At 42.6% G+C, this 17242-nt stretch overlaps 1 protein-coding gene across 3 annotated transcripts in view; it reads left to right on the top strand.

Annotated features, from left to right (window-relative positions):
- The window catches only part of AMOT (angiomotin), a 66355-nt gene extending 49910 nt beyond the window's left edge, over nucleotides 1–16445 (top strand). For all 3 annotated transcript variants that reach the window (XM_032757492.2, XM_032757491.2, XM_032757496.2), the window contains 5 exons: nucleotides 404–594; nucleotides 8796–8918; nucleotides 10328–10560; nucleotides 11693–12370; nucleotides 12703–16445. In XM_032757492.2, coding sequence (XP_032613383.1) covers nucleotides 404–594; nucleotides 8796–8918; nucleotides 10328–10560; nucleotides 11693–12370; nucleotides 12703–12800 — 1323 coding nt within the window. In that variant the 3' untranslated portion in view covers nucleotides 12801–16445. The remainder of the gene's footprint in view (nucleotides 1–403; nucleotides 595–8795; nucleotides 8919–10327; nucleotides 10561–11692; nucleotides 12371–12702) is intronic.
- The last annotated feature ends 797 nt before the right edge of the window (nucleotides 16446–17242 follow it).

Below are 17242 nucleotides of genomic sequence, written 5' to 3'. Positions count from 1 at the left end.
GCTGGTGTTGAACTCCTGACCCCAGGTGATCCGCCTGCCTCAGACTCCCAAAGTGCTAGGATTACAGGTGTGAGCCACCATGCCTGGCCAGATTTTTACATTCCCATTTCTGTTGTGTGTTAGGCTGGCGTCAGGGATGGCAGTTTTTAGCCCATTAATTCACTTTCTGAGTAGCATGACAGTTTGATATGACAGGCCCCTTTTCTGGCCAAGGGAACCTCACATTCAAGCCCATGATAGGAAGTCCTGTGGCCCTAGGAGGAGATCTGAATTCCCCCTGCTTCTTTCTGAATCAGAGTCAAAACAAAAGTAGGCTGGGCAGTAATCCTCTCCAAGAATAGGGGCTCAGACAGCATGGTTCTTCTCTCACTAACTTGAGGGTTCTCTGCATCTGCCCCAACAGCGTCAGGGCAACTGTCAGCCCACCAATGTTTCAGAATACAATGCCGCTGCGCTGATGGAGCTCCTTCGGGAGAAAGAGGAGAGGATTCTGGCTCTGGAAGCTGATATGACAAAGTGGGAGCAGAAATATTTGGAGGAGAATGTGATGAGACATTTCGCTCTGGATGCTGCTGCAACCGTGGCTGCTCAGAGGTAAGTAGTTAGCTGGTAGGGAATGAGTGGGAAGAACAGAAAGGTCACTGATTCATAGATTTTTCCAGTGTTTTATTTTCTTTAATATTCTGGGTTTCCCCCCCAATTTCTGCCTAAGTGTGTTTTCTTTCATCTGATTATGCAGGGACTGAGCTGTAGAGACAGAGGGTCAGGGATTGGAACATAAAAGTTGTTTTATAAACTTATTAGAATCATAGTTCAGCTTTCCCCAGAAGCCAGAATAATTGCAGATGGGATGAGTTGAAAATTTGCACCCCTCCTTCCCCAGAGCCACAGGTTCTTTCAGCCACATATGCAGGTTGTTTAGCCCCAGGACCGGAGTGAAAGCCCCTCCAGAGAAACTACCACTCAGAAACTAAATGTCACTGAGGAGTTGCTGCTGTCATTTGATAGCTCTGGCTTGTCCAAGGTATGTCAAAGGCTGTGCTGAACTTGAACCCATCCCTGCCCTTTGGGAAGGTCAATATTTGAAGGCCACATTCTCTCTGTGCACAACCTCATCACGTGTGAGCAGTCACATTTCATCTGGTAAAGGGAGAGAAAGTGGTCGGAGGATTTTTATTTTTTGCTCCTTATTTGTTCCCCTTTTCAAATTATAAAAGTTAATTATTGGCCTTTGGAGGAAATAGTTGCTCTTACCCCATGTGTCTTACCTTGCTGCTGCTCATAATCATCAGTTGGGGTAAAAAGAAAGGAAGAAAGAGAGAGAAAAAGAAACAACAACAAGAACTGAATTCAAGTCAGGTGATGACTTGGGTTGTGGCGATAACAGAGCCTTGGTCTGGAATTGGGTATGAAAGGCAGGCTACAGCATATTGCACCCAGATAGGTCTCTACCCAGAAAGTTATTAAAAACCACAGTGTTGTTTTTAACATTCTCCTAAACATGGTAAGCCAGCAGCAGAGTCTGGAAGTGCTTGCCAGACTTTGGGTTGGGATATGTGTGTGGAGCGGGCAGTGGATACATTTATTTTTGAGTCCCTCTCATGCCAAATCAGAGGTGGGGAAGTTCAGTGCTAAGAGCTGAACCAGTGCTTTATAAGCCCACTTCGGTTCTTTAGGAAGACATGTCTCTCTAATGTCATCTGCTTGTCTTCATTAGATATCATCTATCCCTCAAATGGATGGAAGCTGCCTGTGGCTTGATTTTGAGGTCCTCATGGGCTTAAGCTTCCTGGCCTTGTTTCCTAAGCAAGGCATATTCAATACACGCTAGTGTGGCAATAGAGTGCACAGAAGCCCCAGCTCTGCCAGAAGATGGTCTCGAAGGTTGTAGGCGGGTTAGAAGCAGAATCAAATGTAATTTTACCTGCTAGCTCCCAAGGAAACACCTGTGTCCAGCACTTGTTCAGAGGTTATGTAAGAAACCCTGACGCTGAAAAAAAGATTGTTATTATTGACAGGGGGAAAGATACAGGTTAATTTTGTCACCTTTAGGCAGAAGCTTAGAAACATACAGGTCACGAGAGTGTGCAGTGTGAGAAAATACTGGAAAGCTAGGGTTCATGGTGCCTACCTCAGAATAGACTCCAGGTCAAAATGCAGGAGAGCTTTGGGGGTTGTCACTGGGGGCCTTGTATAAAGAAACTACCCTCCTTCCTTCCTCCTTTGAAAGCTCTGTGTATTTGGGGAAACCCCTTTCAGATGGATTTTCAGAATCTGTTGGCTCCCATAAGGTAGATTTAATTTAAACTGAATTCATTTTAATCATCAGGTAAAAAACTTTTCATCTAATCACTGTTTTTGGCAAAATGTGCATGCCTATCACTTAACAGGATAAAACACAGCCTATTCCCACCTAGAAAGAACACTTTCTGATAGTTCCACAGGTGAACATTCCAGATCGCCACTGTGTGTCTTTCTGGCATGCGACTAATCCAATCCACAGGAGACGCTGACAGAGAGATTGTATTGAAATTTCTGTAAAATACGCGAATTGGACTAGGTGATTCCTTCAGACCTTCCTATTTCTAGGATTATATTACTTTTCCAATGATCGTGCCTCTTATGTTCTACCATGGAGGTTGGTTTTCTTTTCCTCTTTCCTTTCAAATGAGATTTTATATTTGGGAGGTAACATTCAGAAAACTTTATTTTAAAACCTTTGGGCTCTTCTGCCTTTCTTTCCAACATTTCTTTTTATTCCTTTTGACTACTTGTTTTCCTCTTCTTTCTCTCAATCTTAAATGTAGCTGTTGACCAAGGTTCTCCCCTTTGCCCCTTTCCATGGTAAAAGTTTTATATTTTCTTTTCTTTCAAAATAATTTTTTTTTTTGAGAAGGAGTCTTGCTCTGTTGCCCAGGCTGGAGTGCAGTGGCACTATCTTGGCTTACTGCAACCTCCACCTCCCGGGTTCACGCCATTCTCCTACTTCAGCCTCCCAAGTAGCTGGGACTATAGGCGTGTGCCACCACGCCCGGCTAATTTTTTGTATTTTTAGTAGAGACAGGGTTTCATTGTGTTAGCCAGGATGGTCTCGATCTCCTGACCTTGTGATCCACCTGTCTCGGCCTCCCAAAATGCTGGGATTACAGGTGTGAGCCACCACACCCAGCCTCAAAATAATTTTCAGGTGTCTAGAATATTGCCTACAATTGGAAAGTGCTCAAGTGTATTTGAGGAAGGAAGGAAGGAAAGAAGAAAAATGGAAGGAAGGAGAAAGGAAGATGTGAAAGGAAGGAAACAATTTCTGAATGTATAAATTATATCCCTAAATCTGGTGCCACATTTTAATGATCTGCTTGGTTTCTGTGTATTCTACCAGGATCTCAAACTTAATATATTTCAAACCTAATAGCTCATTGGTAAATGACAGATTTCCCAATTAAGACACCTTGCTTGGATAGTATCAATGATAGTTGGGTAAGACAATTTTTTTCAATTATGATATTGGTTACATATTAAAAGTCACCTGTTGTAAGTGTACGGTTTGATGAATGTTGGTAATTGTATACAATAGTGTAACCACCACCACAATTAACATAGAGGACCTGTTCTAAAGTGTTCTTGTACCCTTGAATTTGATCGCTTCCTCCCATGCCTGACCCCAGGCAATGACTCATCTGTTATTTTGTCATAAAATTATAATTTTCTTTTCTAGAATGTCATATAAGAGGAATCATATTGCATTTACTCTTCTTGTTTGACATATTGCACTCGACACAATGATTTTGAAACCCATTCAAGTTGATGCTGAGTAGTGTTCCATGGTGTGGATGTATCACAGTTTATGTATGCATATTTGGATATATGCATATTTGGGTTGTTTCCAGTTTTTGGGCGTTGTGAATAATAAAATATAGATTATAATATAAGAACAGGCAAATGTCTTCTCTGAGGTGATAAGTCATATTAGGTGGTCTATTTATACTCCTTCCAACACTTTGATATTATGATGCACCTCTTGTCAAAGGGAAAGCTGTTGATGTTAACGATTTCAGACAAGATCAGAGTGTGAAAACCTAGGTTTTTAGCCTTAAAGAGTCCAGGAGGAGGCATTTTGATGCATATGGAAAGTGCTGGCATTGCCCTTTATCCTGAGATGCATCTAAAACATCAGATACAGCAACTCTGTGAGATTGGTCAGCTCTATGTTTAGGTGAATTTTACTTGATGAAAGGTTAAGAGGGCCAAGAGATAAAGAGAGAGAGAGAAAATTGAAGATATTTTGGCATATCTAAAATGAGTATTTGATACTCAAAATATCAGTAAACTATGGCAAGGACAAAAAACCAAACACCGCATGTTCTCACTCATAGATGGGAATTGAACAATGAGAACTCATGGACACAGGAAGGGGAACATCACACTCCGGGGACTGTTGTGGGTTGGGGGGAGGGGGGAGGGACAGCATTAGGAGATACACCTAATGCTAAATGACGAGTTAATGGGTGCAGGAAATCAACATGGCACATGGATATATATGTAACAAACCTGCACATTGTGCACATGTACCCTAAAACCTAAAGTATAATAAAAAAGAAAAGAAAAGAAAAGAAAAAAATATATATATATTTATTTTGTTCAAAGTGATAACAGGAAATTTATTTCTTTCATTTTATTTAGATAATTTGCCCAAGATCACACACAGCTACTAAATGGCAGAAGAACTAGGATTTAAATCTATATTTTTGTCACCTTAGCTGCTATAATTCTGCTGCTTCTTAGAAATGGTGTAGCTCAAAGATGGTAAAATAGGAATTATTAGCTGTTCAGTAAGATACTAATTGAAGCTAATTATTTAGTTACCTGGAAATATTATAAATAATCACAATAATATGGCCTGAATTAAGGCTCCATATTATTTTGTCCCTAGGGAGTCCTCTCTAGATGCTTAATATAGATGAGGGGAAATTACTACCGAGTAGGAGTCCTTGTTCATTCGCAGAAGAACCAATTTGGCAATGCAGATTTTTAGTTTCAGCTCATAAACAATGAATTTATTTCTGAAGAGCAGCAAAAGGATGACAAGATAACCCACCCAATCAACCATGTAACTTTTATCAGCTTGCATTTACTGAATTAGGTTGCTCCCTTTCTCAGAATGTGTAATGTTTCATGTTTATTTTGAGCAAAAGTAAATTCTGGAAAGGAGGAAGTGAAGAAAGGGGAAGCAGAAGGTAGAAGCTGTTCACACACATAATGCATGTCTACCTATTCCCTCTTTGTAGGCATTTCTTAATTTCCTTCCTCTGCTTTCTTCTCATCCTACCTTCTGTCTTAGTTGTATTGTTCTCTGCTCTAGCTTCTCAGTAATAATAGCAATGATAATAACCGCAATAGTAACTCTGATATCTCTAAAATTAAAGTTAGAACTTTGAACAACTTGTTAGATACTGGCATATGGCAATTCTTAAGTCACTTTCACTCCAGTGTACCTAAAATCAAAACCCATTGCAGTGCTTTCCAAAAGAGCCTTTCCTCAGTTTCCTTTCACAGCAAACAGTATTTCATCTTTCCTAGGCATTTGAGTTCGAAATAACAAAGTTGTCCTTCATTCTTCCATCTCCCTAACTCCCACATTGATATTGTCTCCAAGTTGTATCAGTTCTACTTCCTATAGCCTGTTTCCATTTCCGCTGCCACTTCGCTGGCGCATAGTTTCATGATCTGTTGCTGGGATTATTACAATCACCTTGCTGACTGGTCTGCCTGATTCCAGTGTTTCACTTCTCTTATCTGTCACATTTCTACGAGAGATAAGGCCGTCTTCCTAAGGCATGGCTTAGATCATTTTGTTCCCTTGGAAAGCACTAATAATTTTCAGCGCCTATTGGAATAAAGTCCAAACTCACTGCTGTACTAGTTAATTATTTACTTTTTTCTCTTCCCTTGTAAGTTTCCTACAGTTAAGGACTAGTCTTATCCGTGCCTCTCCCCTCTCCAGCCTCCCAGGAACTTCAAACGCAGTGCTCCACTTACGTAGAGTTCACACATTAAATAAACAAAACGATGATGCTGATAGGAAAAGATAGGCTTGAAGTTTGAAAGGCCACTAGGTGTTTTAGGAGGTTATTGGTGACATGCTAGAAAGCAGTTGAGCAATGTGATGGGATAACTTTGTCGAAAAAAAGAAAGAGAAAGAAGACGACAAACTGTTTACTTAAGAATTTGAGGTGGAGGATGTCAACATCAGGAATATGCAGTTTGGGGTTTGCAGGTTTTGTTTTCAGATTGTAGCCCAGCATCTCTCTCCTGATGTTCTTAAAGAACGTCTTGGAGTATTGGAAGGTAGCAGGTCAAGTTGCTCGTTCAAATACTGTGCTTGTTTTTGCCTAAGCCATTGGCCTAGTAGCCCTAGTCTTCTAGAAGGAAGATTGATGCTGAGGGCTGCCCTGGCAGCCCTGTCTGAATTCACTAAGTGCCCCACATTTTCAGGCTCCATTCCTGAGGAGTTAACAGTGTCCATATCAATTAGCTGGCAGGGCTCTGAGTCCCCAAAATGGTCTTTTATGCAATGAAAGTGGCAGCAAGCCAGCACTAGTTCCCCCAGTGACAAACCGTATGCTCAATTCCCCAGTGTCCGTAGACACCATGCACTTTTCAACAGTCCTGGCTCTAAAGCCCCAACCTTCACACTGGAATTCTGCAGTACAGGAATTGCTTCCAGGATTTTACCAAGAGCTGGAATTCTTTCAAGTCAGAATCTCTTGTAATCTCTGTATGTTAGTCTCCTTCCATCTTTCCACCTATGTGATTCATTCTCTCTCTCTTGCTCTCGCTCTCCTCCACCTCTCTCTTTCCCTCCTTCTCTTTTTCTTTGAGAGACGGGGGTCTTGCTATGTCACCCAAGCTGGAATGCAGTGGCAGAGTCGTAACTGACTGCAGCCTTGAACTCTTGGGCTTAACCAATCCTTTTGCCTCAGCCTCCTGAGTTATGTGATTCTCTCTTAATAATAGCTTTGTTGAGTGTTTTGACCATGCCTGACACTGTTTTTACATGCATACTTTTATCCTCTGTGAGATGAAGTTACAAATATTGTTCCCACTTGGCATATGAAGCAGCATGCTTAGAGCAGGTAACTTGACTTTCAGAGGTCATAAAGCTTGTTAGGGGCAGAGAGTACTTGGAGAAGCTGGGACCTGCTGAGTTGTCTGTATTCAGAGCCTGTGCTCTCAAGCACTATGCAAATGCTGCTTCCTCTTGGGTACTCAGTAGGACTACAAGCCAGTGAATTGCACTAGAGAAAGTATAGAATGCTGAGATAGTAAAATATTTTGAGTTCAGCAAATGATGAAAGCCATTGTATTCTTTCCCCTTCTTGCTCTCCAGTTATTTCATCATTCCATAAATGGTTTCAACCTTGCATATAAGGTACACGTATATTTTGGGGAACAGTAATTTTATAGAGGCTCACCAAAATCCCCAACCTTAATAGCAACTTTCCACCTCTTTCTCTTGCCTCTTCATCCCCATCTGCACTGGACATAATCTTGAAGCTAAGAGGACATAGTCAGCTGCCAACAGAAAACATGCCTGGAGTTCTCCTGCAGATCCCCATTCTCTTAGGAAGTATAATGAAGCAGTGCCAGTTCATTGTTTTCTCGGCCTATTGTCTGATTTCCTTTAAGACCAATATAATTGCATCAGTATTCTCCCTAATCCTAATAACCCCCCTCACCCCCCCACCACACACACACACACACACGCACGCGTTTTTCCTTATTAATTGGTCTTTGAGTTAATGGCCTGAGACACTTTCAGATGGAACATGATGGTCCTTTATGCAGTTAGAACTCTGGCAAGAGAACAGTCACTTTGTTGGGGTAGACCCATTGATTTGGTGCTAGAATGTTTCAGATGTAGATTGGATAGGAATCGAGTGGGACTGACTTAAAGGCACTGTTTATTAGCTCACATGCCCTACCTAATCTTAGCTGATGTGTCTATTGTTTGCTTCTAGTACTCAGGTGTATTTACCAATGTTCATCTGTAGCCATAAGTTACTTAGTATACCCTCTGACTTTCTTGAAAGTCTGACGTTTCCCCCTTAATGACTTCTAGGAGAATAAAATGGAAATATATACATATTCCTTTTTTTTTTTTTTTTGAGACAGAGTCTCCCTCTGTTGCCTAGGCTGGAGTGTAGTGGCTTAATCTCAGCTCACGACAACCTCCGCCTCCCGGGTTCAAGTGATTCTCCTGCCTCAACCTCCCGGATAGCGGGGATTACAGGCGTGCACCACCATGCCTGGCTAATTTTTGTATTTTTAGTAGAGACAGGGTTTCTCCATGTTGGCCAGGCTGGTCTCACTCCTGACCTCAGGTGATCCACCTGCCTCAGCCTTCCAAAGTGTTAGGATTACAGGCATGAGCCACCGTGCCTGGCCCAATATATACATATTCCTGTTGCTTGGCTATGATCTAAAAACTTGAAGGGGCTATCTGCCAGAAGGTTTTGGGATGGTATCTGTTCAGTTCTGAAGGCAAGTCTGTGCATATCTCATCCCTCACTGACTTTTGCAGCCACTTCTATACTAATAACGTTGCCTTCTACCCTGAACGCTGAACTGTCCTATTTTGGAGGCTCTTATGGGTTAGTTCCCCAGAAACCATCTGTTCCAAATGTGCTTGATTTCAGCTTAGGACTTTCCAGAAAAGCTTTCCTTGACTTAGAAGAAAGATAACACTCATTGATCTTGCTATGCTCCCATCTCATCACTTCCATTTTCCTCCCCAGGGACACAACAGTCATCAGTCACTCTCCTAACACCAGCTATGACACAGCTCTAGAAGCTCGCATCCAGAAAGAGGAGGAAGAAATCTTGATGGCCAATAAGCGTTGCCTTGACATGGAGGGCAGGTAAAATGTTGTTCTGGACCCTGAGGAATCTGAGACGTTGATATAGAGACCAGATAGGATCTTTATTCACAACTAGGAAATCTGATCATGCAGCCTCCCCACTCCACCATCACCCCTGCCAGCTTGTCACTTAAAGGTGTGAGATGCAATGACCTTTACCTTGATAATCTCCACTAAACATGGAATTCCAGGTAGGGTTTCTGTCCCTTTGGCCTTCCTAATTGCTTTTCCTCTGCCCTCTGCCTGAGCTGAATTGTTGGCATTTGCACGCTGGGGTATTCTTTCTAGCACTGCACTGCACCCTGTGATACAGCAGATTGCTTAATAAAAGAGTAAAAGAACATCCGCTCGGCCGGGCACAATGGCTCACGCCTGTAATCCCAGCACTTTGGAAGGCCAAGGTGGGTGGATCACCTGAGGTCAAGAGTTCAAGACCAGCCTGGCCAATATGGTGAAACCCTGTCTCTACTAAAAATACAAAAATTAGCCAGGTGTGGTGGCAGGCACCTGTAGTCCCAGTTACTCAGGAGGCTGAGGCAGGAGAATCGCTTGAGCCTGGGAGGCAGAGGTTGCAATGAGTCAAGATCGTGCCATTGCACTCCAACCTGAGCAACAGAGCGAGAGTCCCTCTCAACAACAACAACAACAAAAAGAACATCTACTCAAAGTGGAGGTAGGATACCTGATTCCTTTTATAAACACATGATCATTTACTTATTACTTGAAGGTTGTCGCTCATTCATAGAAGATCTCATCTTCCCACTGAGTAAATTGTTTCCATTGACTGAGATTCTTCACTACAGCACCCAGTACATCAGTTCATTCTCTCATATTCAGCCTTTTTTTTCACTGGTACTTTATTGTGTCTTACTAAGGTTTAAGCAACAGCTCCTGGATGCTCTGCTGTATCCATTTGGGTGTGCAGAAAAAAGAAAAACATGGTTTAAAAACTAGCACACCATCCCTTGTTTTCCAACTCAGAACTAACTAGATCAACCTTTAGTCGAAAAGATAATGAGAGCTCCATGTAGTCATGTAGTCAATTAGACCAAAATGTGGAGGTAGCAAGAAGGTTTTTTTTTTTGAGATGGAGTCAGTCTCGCTCTGTCACCCAGGCTGGAGTGCAATGGCACTATCTTGGCTCACTGCAACCTCCACCTCCCAAGTTACAGTGATTCTCCTGCCTCAGCCTCCCGAGTAGGTGGGACTACAGGCGCCTGCCACCACACCCAGCTAATTTTTGTATTTTTAGTAGAGACAGGGTTTCACCATGTTGGCCAGGCTGGTCTCGAACTCCTGACTTTGCAATCCGCCCACCTCGGCCTCCCAAAATGCTGGGATTACAGGCGTGAGCCACCGCGCCCAGCCCACAGCAAGGTCTTTATATGTTCTTTGTCTTTGGCTCCTAGGATTAAGACCCTCCATGCCCAGATTATTGAGAAGGATGCCATGATCAAAGTACTCCAGCAGCGTTCCCGGAAGGAGCCGAGCAAGACAGAGCAGCTGTCGTGCATGCGGCCAGCGAAGTCTCTGATGTCCATTTCCAATGCTGGATCAGGCTTGCTTTCCCACTCATCCACCCTGACTGGCTCCCCCATCATGGAAGAAAAGCGAGACGACAAGAGCTGGAAGGGGAGCCTAGGTAATGACAGTAAATAAGGAAGATTATAGTCACGTGTTCAAAGAGAGCCCTGAGATAAACACCCATGCTTAAGAAAAAGGGATGACGGTCCAGGTTCTAGAGAGGAAGGTGTACCAGGGTTTTGGGTTTTTTTTTCCTCCTGAGACCCCAGTTCCTGGAGCTCGTCCACACTTTGAAAGTCTCCCGGTGAGAATACCGATTGAGGCCGAGGCCTAGAGGACAAGAATCTTGAGTTTCATTTGGGTGTGAAGGAAGATAACTCTAATTTCCTCTAAAATATTCTCAGATTTGGCCTTTGCCATGTGGCACCTTTATCTTTCTCCAAAGTCCATGTGGCCTTTGTGTCGTTCCAAATTTCAAAATTCCGGCATTTCTGTGTTCCTTCCTCGTCTATAATAGGAGAACCCAGAGTTTTAGTTACACTGAATCGTTTGGGTAGCAGGTTTTGTTCCCACAGTGTTGTGAGATGAGAACAGAATGTACTTTTTCATTCCGTTCCTGTCCATTCCCTCCCCTCTAATCAAAACCCCAGACATATTGTGGATACCACGAGGCATATTTTTAGAGCCTGAGGAACGAAGCTTATATATATTTTTATTTTAACCCTTTTTGTTGCTTTTAATTCCTTTCTTGGTCCTCTGATACTTGTAATATCTTTTGGTTAGAATAAGCATTTTGGGGACTATGATCATGGTGAGAACCTTAGTTCACACAATTAGTACCACACTCAATCTGTGTCAACAGACTTCTTCCCCAGATCCTTTCTGGCTCCCTGGTAACGTGTGGTAATGTTTTCTAAGTGGAGCCGAGTAGGAGCATTCTGACAACTTGGTGGAACCCAATCACCATTGGAAAAATAAATCAAAACAGATACCCAGGTCACTTACAGGCATAATAATACGTTGTGCCAGGTGATGGATGAGGACCAGAAGGGATCTTCGAAGTCTGTAAGAAACTTTTAGCCATGGTTGGAGGAGCCTCACACACTGATTTCTGGGTTCCCTGGAGGCAAAAATAAATAATTTAGACACATTCAAATTTCAGAAGAAATTTGAATGGGAGAACAGGTAATTAGATGTGTGGATTTGAATCACCTATTGTTTTGTACCGTCTGTTCCTCTTTCATTTGTAGGCATTCTCCTGGGTGGAGACTACCGTGCTGAATATGTCCCTTCCACACCCTCGCCTGTGCCCCCCTCGACTCCCCTGCTCTCGGCTCACTCCAAGACAGGCAGCCGAGACTGCAGTACCCAAACGGAACGTGGGACGGAATCGAACAAAACTGCAGCTGTTGCTCCCATCTCTGTTCCTGCTCCAGTTGCTGCTGCCGCCACTGCTGCCACCATCACCACCACCATGGTAGCTGCTGCTCCAGTCGCTGTTGCTGCTGCTGCCGCTCCAGCTGCTGCTGCCGCTGCTCCGTCTCCAGCCACTGCTGCTGCTATTGCTGCTGCTGTTTCTCCAGCTGCTGCTGGTCAGATTCCAGCTGCTGCCTCTGTTGCCTCAGTTGCTGCCGTTGCTCCTCCTGCTGCTGCTGCTGCTACTGCTGCTGCTGCTGTTCAGGTTGCTCCAGCTGCTCCGGCTCCAGTTCCAGCTCCGGCTCTGGTTCCGGTTCCAGCTCCAGCAGCGGCTCAGGCTTCTGCTCCTGCTCAGACTCAGGCACCAACTTCAGCTCCGGCTGTGGCTCCAACTCCAGTTCCAACTCCAACTCCAGCTGTGGCTCAGGCTGAGGTTCCTGCAAGTCCAGCTACCGGTCCTGGACCACATCGTTTGTCTACACCAAGTTTGACCTGCAATCCAGACAAAACAGGTAATTATCCCCTTTAGCAGGTAGCTTTTGGTTTAGTTCTGCTCTCAAATACAGATTTATTTCTTGTTGCCTGATGTCTGGGCAGAGTTGTCATTTGGACTGAGTTTTTCATGTTCTAAAGGAGAGAGAAGAGAGTCTGTAAATGATTTCTCATCCACCAAGATGGGAACAGGCATGAGTGGAGGCCATTATCTTAGCAGAAGTAAATGAGGGAGGTGGCAGGCAAGTCTCACTTTGCCATTGGCTTCGTGAGGGCTCTGATGGTGTCTGGTTCTAGAAATACGGGTTTTTTCTTCATCCCTAAGTGTTTTCTAACACTTATTTCCATTTAGATGGGCCTGTGTTCCACTCCAATACTCTGGAAAGAAAAACTCCCATTCAGATCCTGGGACAAGAGCCTGATGCAGAGATGGTGGAATATCTCATCTAAACGGCCAATTCAAGAGCTGCAGATTATCAGCAAAAATGCTTTTAATCATTTTCCCCCTTTTATTGGTTCTTGTTTTGAGGGTGAGGACAAGGGTTGTGGGGAGGGGATGTTTTTTAACAGGACTTTTTATTGGAACAATGTACTACTTGAGTAATATCATGTGAACACCAGTCTATTTTGGTATGCTTAGGGAGTACCTCTAAAGACAGATTAATCAGAATGTGCTCTAAAGCTTATTGTTTGAATTTATGCGAATACTGGGACTGTTAACAGGTGGCTATACATCGATGTTTTCAGTGTGCTTAAACTTGTTTAAATTTTCCATACTCTGGATCATGTTTTATTGAAGAGCACAGTATGTGTGGAAGACAGTGTATAACACGTAGTTTGGAAGTGGGAAGCTGGAGAGAATTGAGTGTGTGCTGTTTTGTATAGTTACTATCCTGTGCAGCAGCCGGAGAAAGCTCTCACCTCAGGCTTACAAAAGGGAATAGTTTCAGGAGCTATGTAAGCTGGAAAAAAGGTAGGGAGTTTTGGGGTGCAGAAGGGTGCTGGAGCTAATTTTTTCTTCCAACTTCCCAGCTACCCTGCCCCAGGGAATTGTGTTTGTCTTCATTTCAGTGGTGCTTTGGAAACGGATTCTTTTGGTTCCCTCCTGGAGGTTCATACATTCATATATATGCTCTGGAGTAATTTATGCATTTGGATGATTAATATATTGCTTTCAGATGCTGGGAGAATACATTAACTGAGTGATGCACAACTTCCTCTCTCTTAGGAAGTTAGACCATCAGAGGCCTTGATGGAGAGTTACATGAGGTGCTATATGCAGACTTTCATGGTCTGTGTGTAGCCATGAACACAGCTTGCTTGCATTTAGTAAGGCCAATCAGCTTAGTATTTATTTCTTCTACAGCACAGATTCACTGGCTGGGTCTCCAGTCTCAAATTGCCAGTCATTTGCAAGGTGAGGAAGGATCTTCGTTGACAGGTTGAATGCTTTGAATTTCTGGTGACTACTTTGAAATAACTTGTTTTGTTTGTCAAATTCTAAGCATATGTCTTAAAAGGCATTTTTGACTATCACCTCCAAGGGAATAGCATGAGAAACCCAAAGTACTATGCTGCAGTCGGGGGAGAGGTGGATTGCAGCAGTATCCTCAACTACCTCTTCTCACTGTCAGTGACTCCATCTTGGAATACCTTTGGGAAGCAGCAGGAAATGTGCATGTGGGTAGAGATCAAAGGAGGCAGTGGCTCCAAGCCTTGCCATAGGGCTGCCTCCAAGGACACAGAAGGATGCCAGTTGCCACAGGTCCCTGCCCTGTGTCACCTGTCTGCCCTTCATTAAGGTGACAAATCTGCAGATAGCATCATTAAGATCAGTTTTAAGGGGTACAGGGAGGGTGAGGGAAGTGGGGGGGTGTTAGGTAAGGGTGGGGGTAGAGGTTTTGGGATGTCTTAGTTAGAAACCAGATTAATAGAAGAGTAGGCCTGATATATTACATCATGAGCCATAGTGGTGGGAGAGAACTTTAGCAATATAGCCCTACCCCCTCATTTTAGTGATGAGGGATCTGAGAACTGGAGAGGTTCAGTGACTTTTTGAAAGTCATACAACACAGCTAACCATTATGCCAATCACCATGCTTATTTTGGGAAACTCTTATCTTTTTTTAAATTCCATTTTATGAAAAGGCATCTTCATGGTCCAGGGAATATGTATCTTGTAAAATGTCCCTGGATGGAGTAGCTTGTCCAGTCTTGACAAACTACTGAATTTCTGTCTTGCCTCTCCTTCAGTGCCTTTTAAAAGGTTTTCCCTTTTCTGATCTGCATTTCAACATCGAGTCACATAAATGTCCCCCTAAGAAACCAATCCCACTTCTTTCTAGGAGATTGGGTATCTTAGATAATCTTTTGCGGTTCCTCTGTGAGTATAGGAATGGTATCTTTCCTACTTATCTTCCAAAGGAATTATTTTGTGTGTGTGCGTGTGTGTGTGTGTAGAGACATAAAGGAGGGTGATGTGATTTTCAGCTAGTCCTTTCACATTTTCAATAATGAGGTAATCATGTTACATATACATTAGTCCTCAGTTATAAAGTGAATCTCAGATAGAAATTAAAAGTGCAGTTGTGTTAAGACTTTTTCATACTACCCTTTAGTCATAAGGAGAAAAAAAAAAACCTCAAATAGTAGAAGCAGCAAGTAGCAAACTTCAGGAGAGCTACTTTCTATCCAAATAATTTAAAAAACACTTTTCACCTACTCCTTTCATGGTTATAACACATTGGCAGACTTTTTGCTGGCTCTGGGAGCCATGATTTTAATCACATTCTGCAAGGTGACAAATGTCATACATTCCACATTGTGTGGTAGCCATCTCTTTAGACTCATGTGTTTTGGGGAAAGGAAGAAGTTCTTGGCTGAGTACTATTTTGAACTTTCCAGAACCTATCTGTCCTCTCACACCAGAGACAGTTCCTCTCTGCTCAGTTTCCAATCCCGGATAATTTGCTAAAGTAACATTGTACATCCAAGAGAGGGAAGAAGAATATGTCAGTATATTATGCAGAAGATAGATACAGCCTTTTCAGAAGATCTCCACTAGTTGTTGTTCCAAAAATTCAAGTTTATGGGAGAAATCTCAATTAGCCACCTTTTCACAGTTGTGTGGATGTAACATTTGGGGGATCTTTCTGGACTCCTACCTATCTGTGCATTTTACCGGCACCTCAGGAAAGGTGGGTGACCAGGTTGTCTTAGCTTGTACTGCTTGGTGATCTCTGAGGACCTTCTAATTCAGTTGTACCCCAGTGTTCCGTGTATAGAAAAACTTCATTAGAACAAACTTTACTTGATATGAAACTCCTATTAACAGTCTTTTTTTGAAATAAAAGTAGCTTGAGCTTTCTTTTAAAATCATGTATCTTGATTGTTGATTTAATGAAGGATTTCCTTTTAATGCTGCTTTTGAGCTTCAAGGTAATAGGACAGCGGGAACCTAAAATATCTGCCGTCATCTGCCATAAGAAAGATACCCAGAGACCCATCATGTTCTCTTTTTGTTGTTACACTGTTGGGTGGGTATAATAATTGGAAAATGAACAAACTGATTGATTGTGCAAACTACTTTTTATGACAAGCCTAAACCCTCATAATGCGGCAGCTTAAAGTGTATACATATGCACTAACTTTGATCAATTCTCATATCTGTTAGCCACACAATCTCCTATTATCTCAATTGCTTATGCGCATATGGAATATGTTACTTAAAGTGTGCATTCTTACTGAAAATGTTTTCAAAGGAAGGTATCGGCTGTGGGCTAATTGCCACCAATTTCATCCTGCCACGATTCTTGGAAATATATCTTCCAAGTGCCATCCATCATCAGTAGGACAAGTGTCGGGAGTTTGTTTATTTTTTTCCAGTAGCAACGATGGGTTACATGGAGCCATGAAACCTCCTTCTGGCCTCCCTTGTGATTAATGGCATGTGTTTGTAAAATGGATAGCTGGGGTTGGCAGATGGCTAGAGAAGAATCGCCTTTGGTTTAAAATGTATGTGGTCCCCTAATGATTGTGACCCCATTCTGTAATCAACTGAGCTAGTTCCAATAAAGTTAAGCAGGTTTAAATCCACTTTGTGCCTATCTTTTCACTGACAATAAAGTTAGCTATTTTAAAATGCAGTACCGTGTGGAAAATGCTTTGGTGTTTACCCGACAGAGGCTTTATTTGTGCTGTATCAGTGATTACTTTCAATTCAGTATGCAGTGAAATTGCCTTTCAAGGGCAGCGTGCAGCAGAATTTGCATTTGCTTGAAGTATGGAATGTGATTATAGATTATAAAGTATTAAGACAACACCACAGGCCACATGCTCTAATCGGTCTCTTTATATACTCAGGCAGCATATATTAAAAGCTTTGCATCTTTTTATCTTCTGGTTTCTAGGGATAAAATGATGGCCACCCAAAGCAGAGAATTCATCCTTTGGTTAGCATTTTGGAAGGCCCCTTGATATTCCTTTTGTACCCTTGTTCTGATGCCAATTCATCAGTTTTGGTTGAGGGAGCTTGTTATTAAAAACAAATCAAAACCACAAACGAGTTGGCTCTTCACTGAAAATGTTAAGGCTGCCTTTACACTGCCCTTTCTGTGCCTCCTGTTTACCAATGAGTTCCAAACCTGACTGGTGAGGCTAGGATCCCCAAGGACTTTGAAATGACACGTTTTCACAGTGAAATAGACTTGATGGTGTTGCAAAAGGGATAGGGCAGGGGTCTAGAATTCATTCAACTGTAAATTTGATTTTTCTTAAAGTTGGACTTGATTCCCTCCATATTTATGATGAGTGCTTTGAAAACCATATGGATGAAAGGCCTCCCTCTTTTTCAGGACAAAGAAGATAAGGTATTAAGTTAACCAGACCTTCTT

This window comes from Hylobates moloch, unplaced genomic scaffold (genome assembly GCF_009828535.3).
Source record: "Hylobates moloch isolate HMO894 unplaced genomic scaffold, HMol_V3 SCAFFOLD_7, whole genome shotgun sequence".
NCBI lineage: Eukaryota > Metazoa > Chordata > Mammalia > Primates > Hylobatidae > Hylobates > Hylobates moloch.
This window is presented reverse-complemented; position numbering and strand designations above follow the sequence as displayed.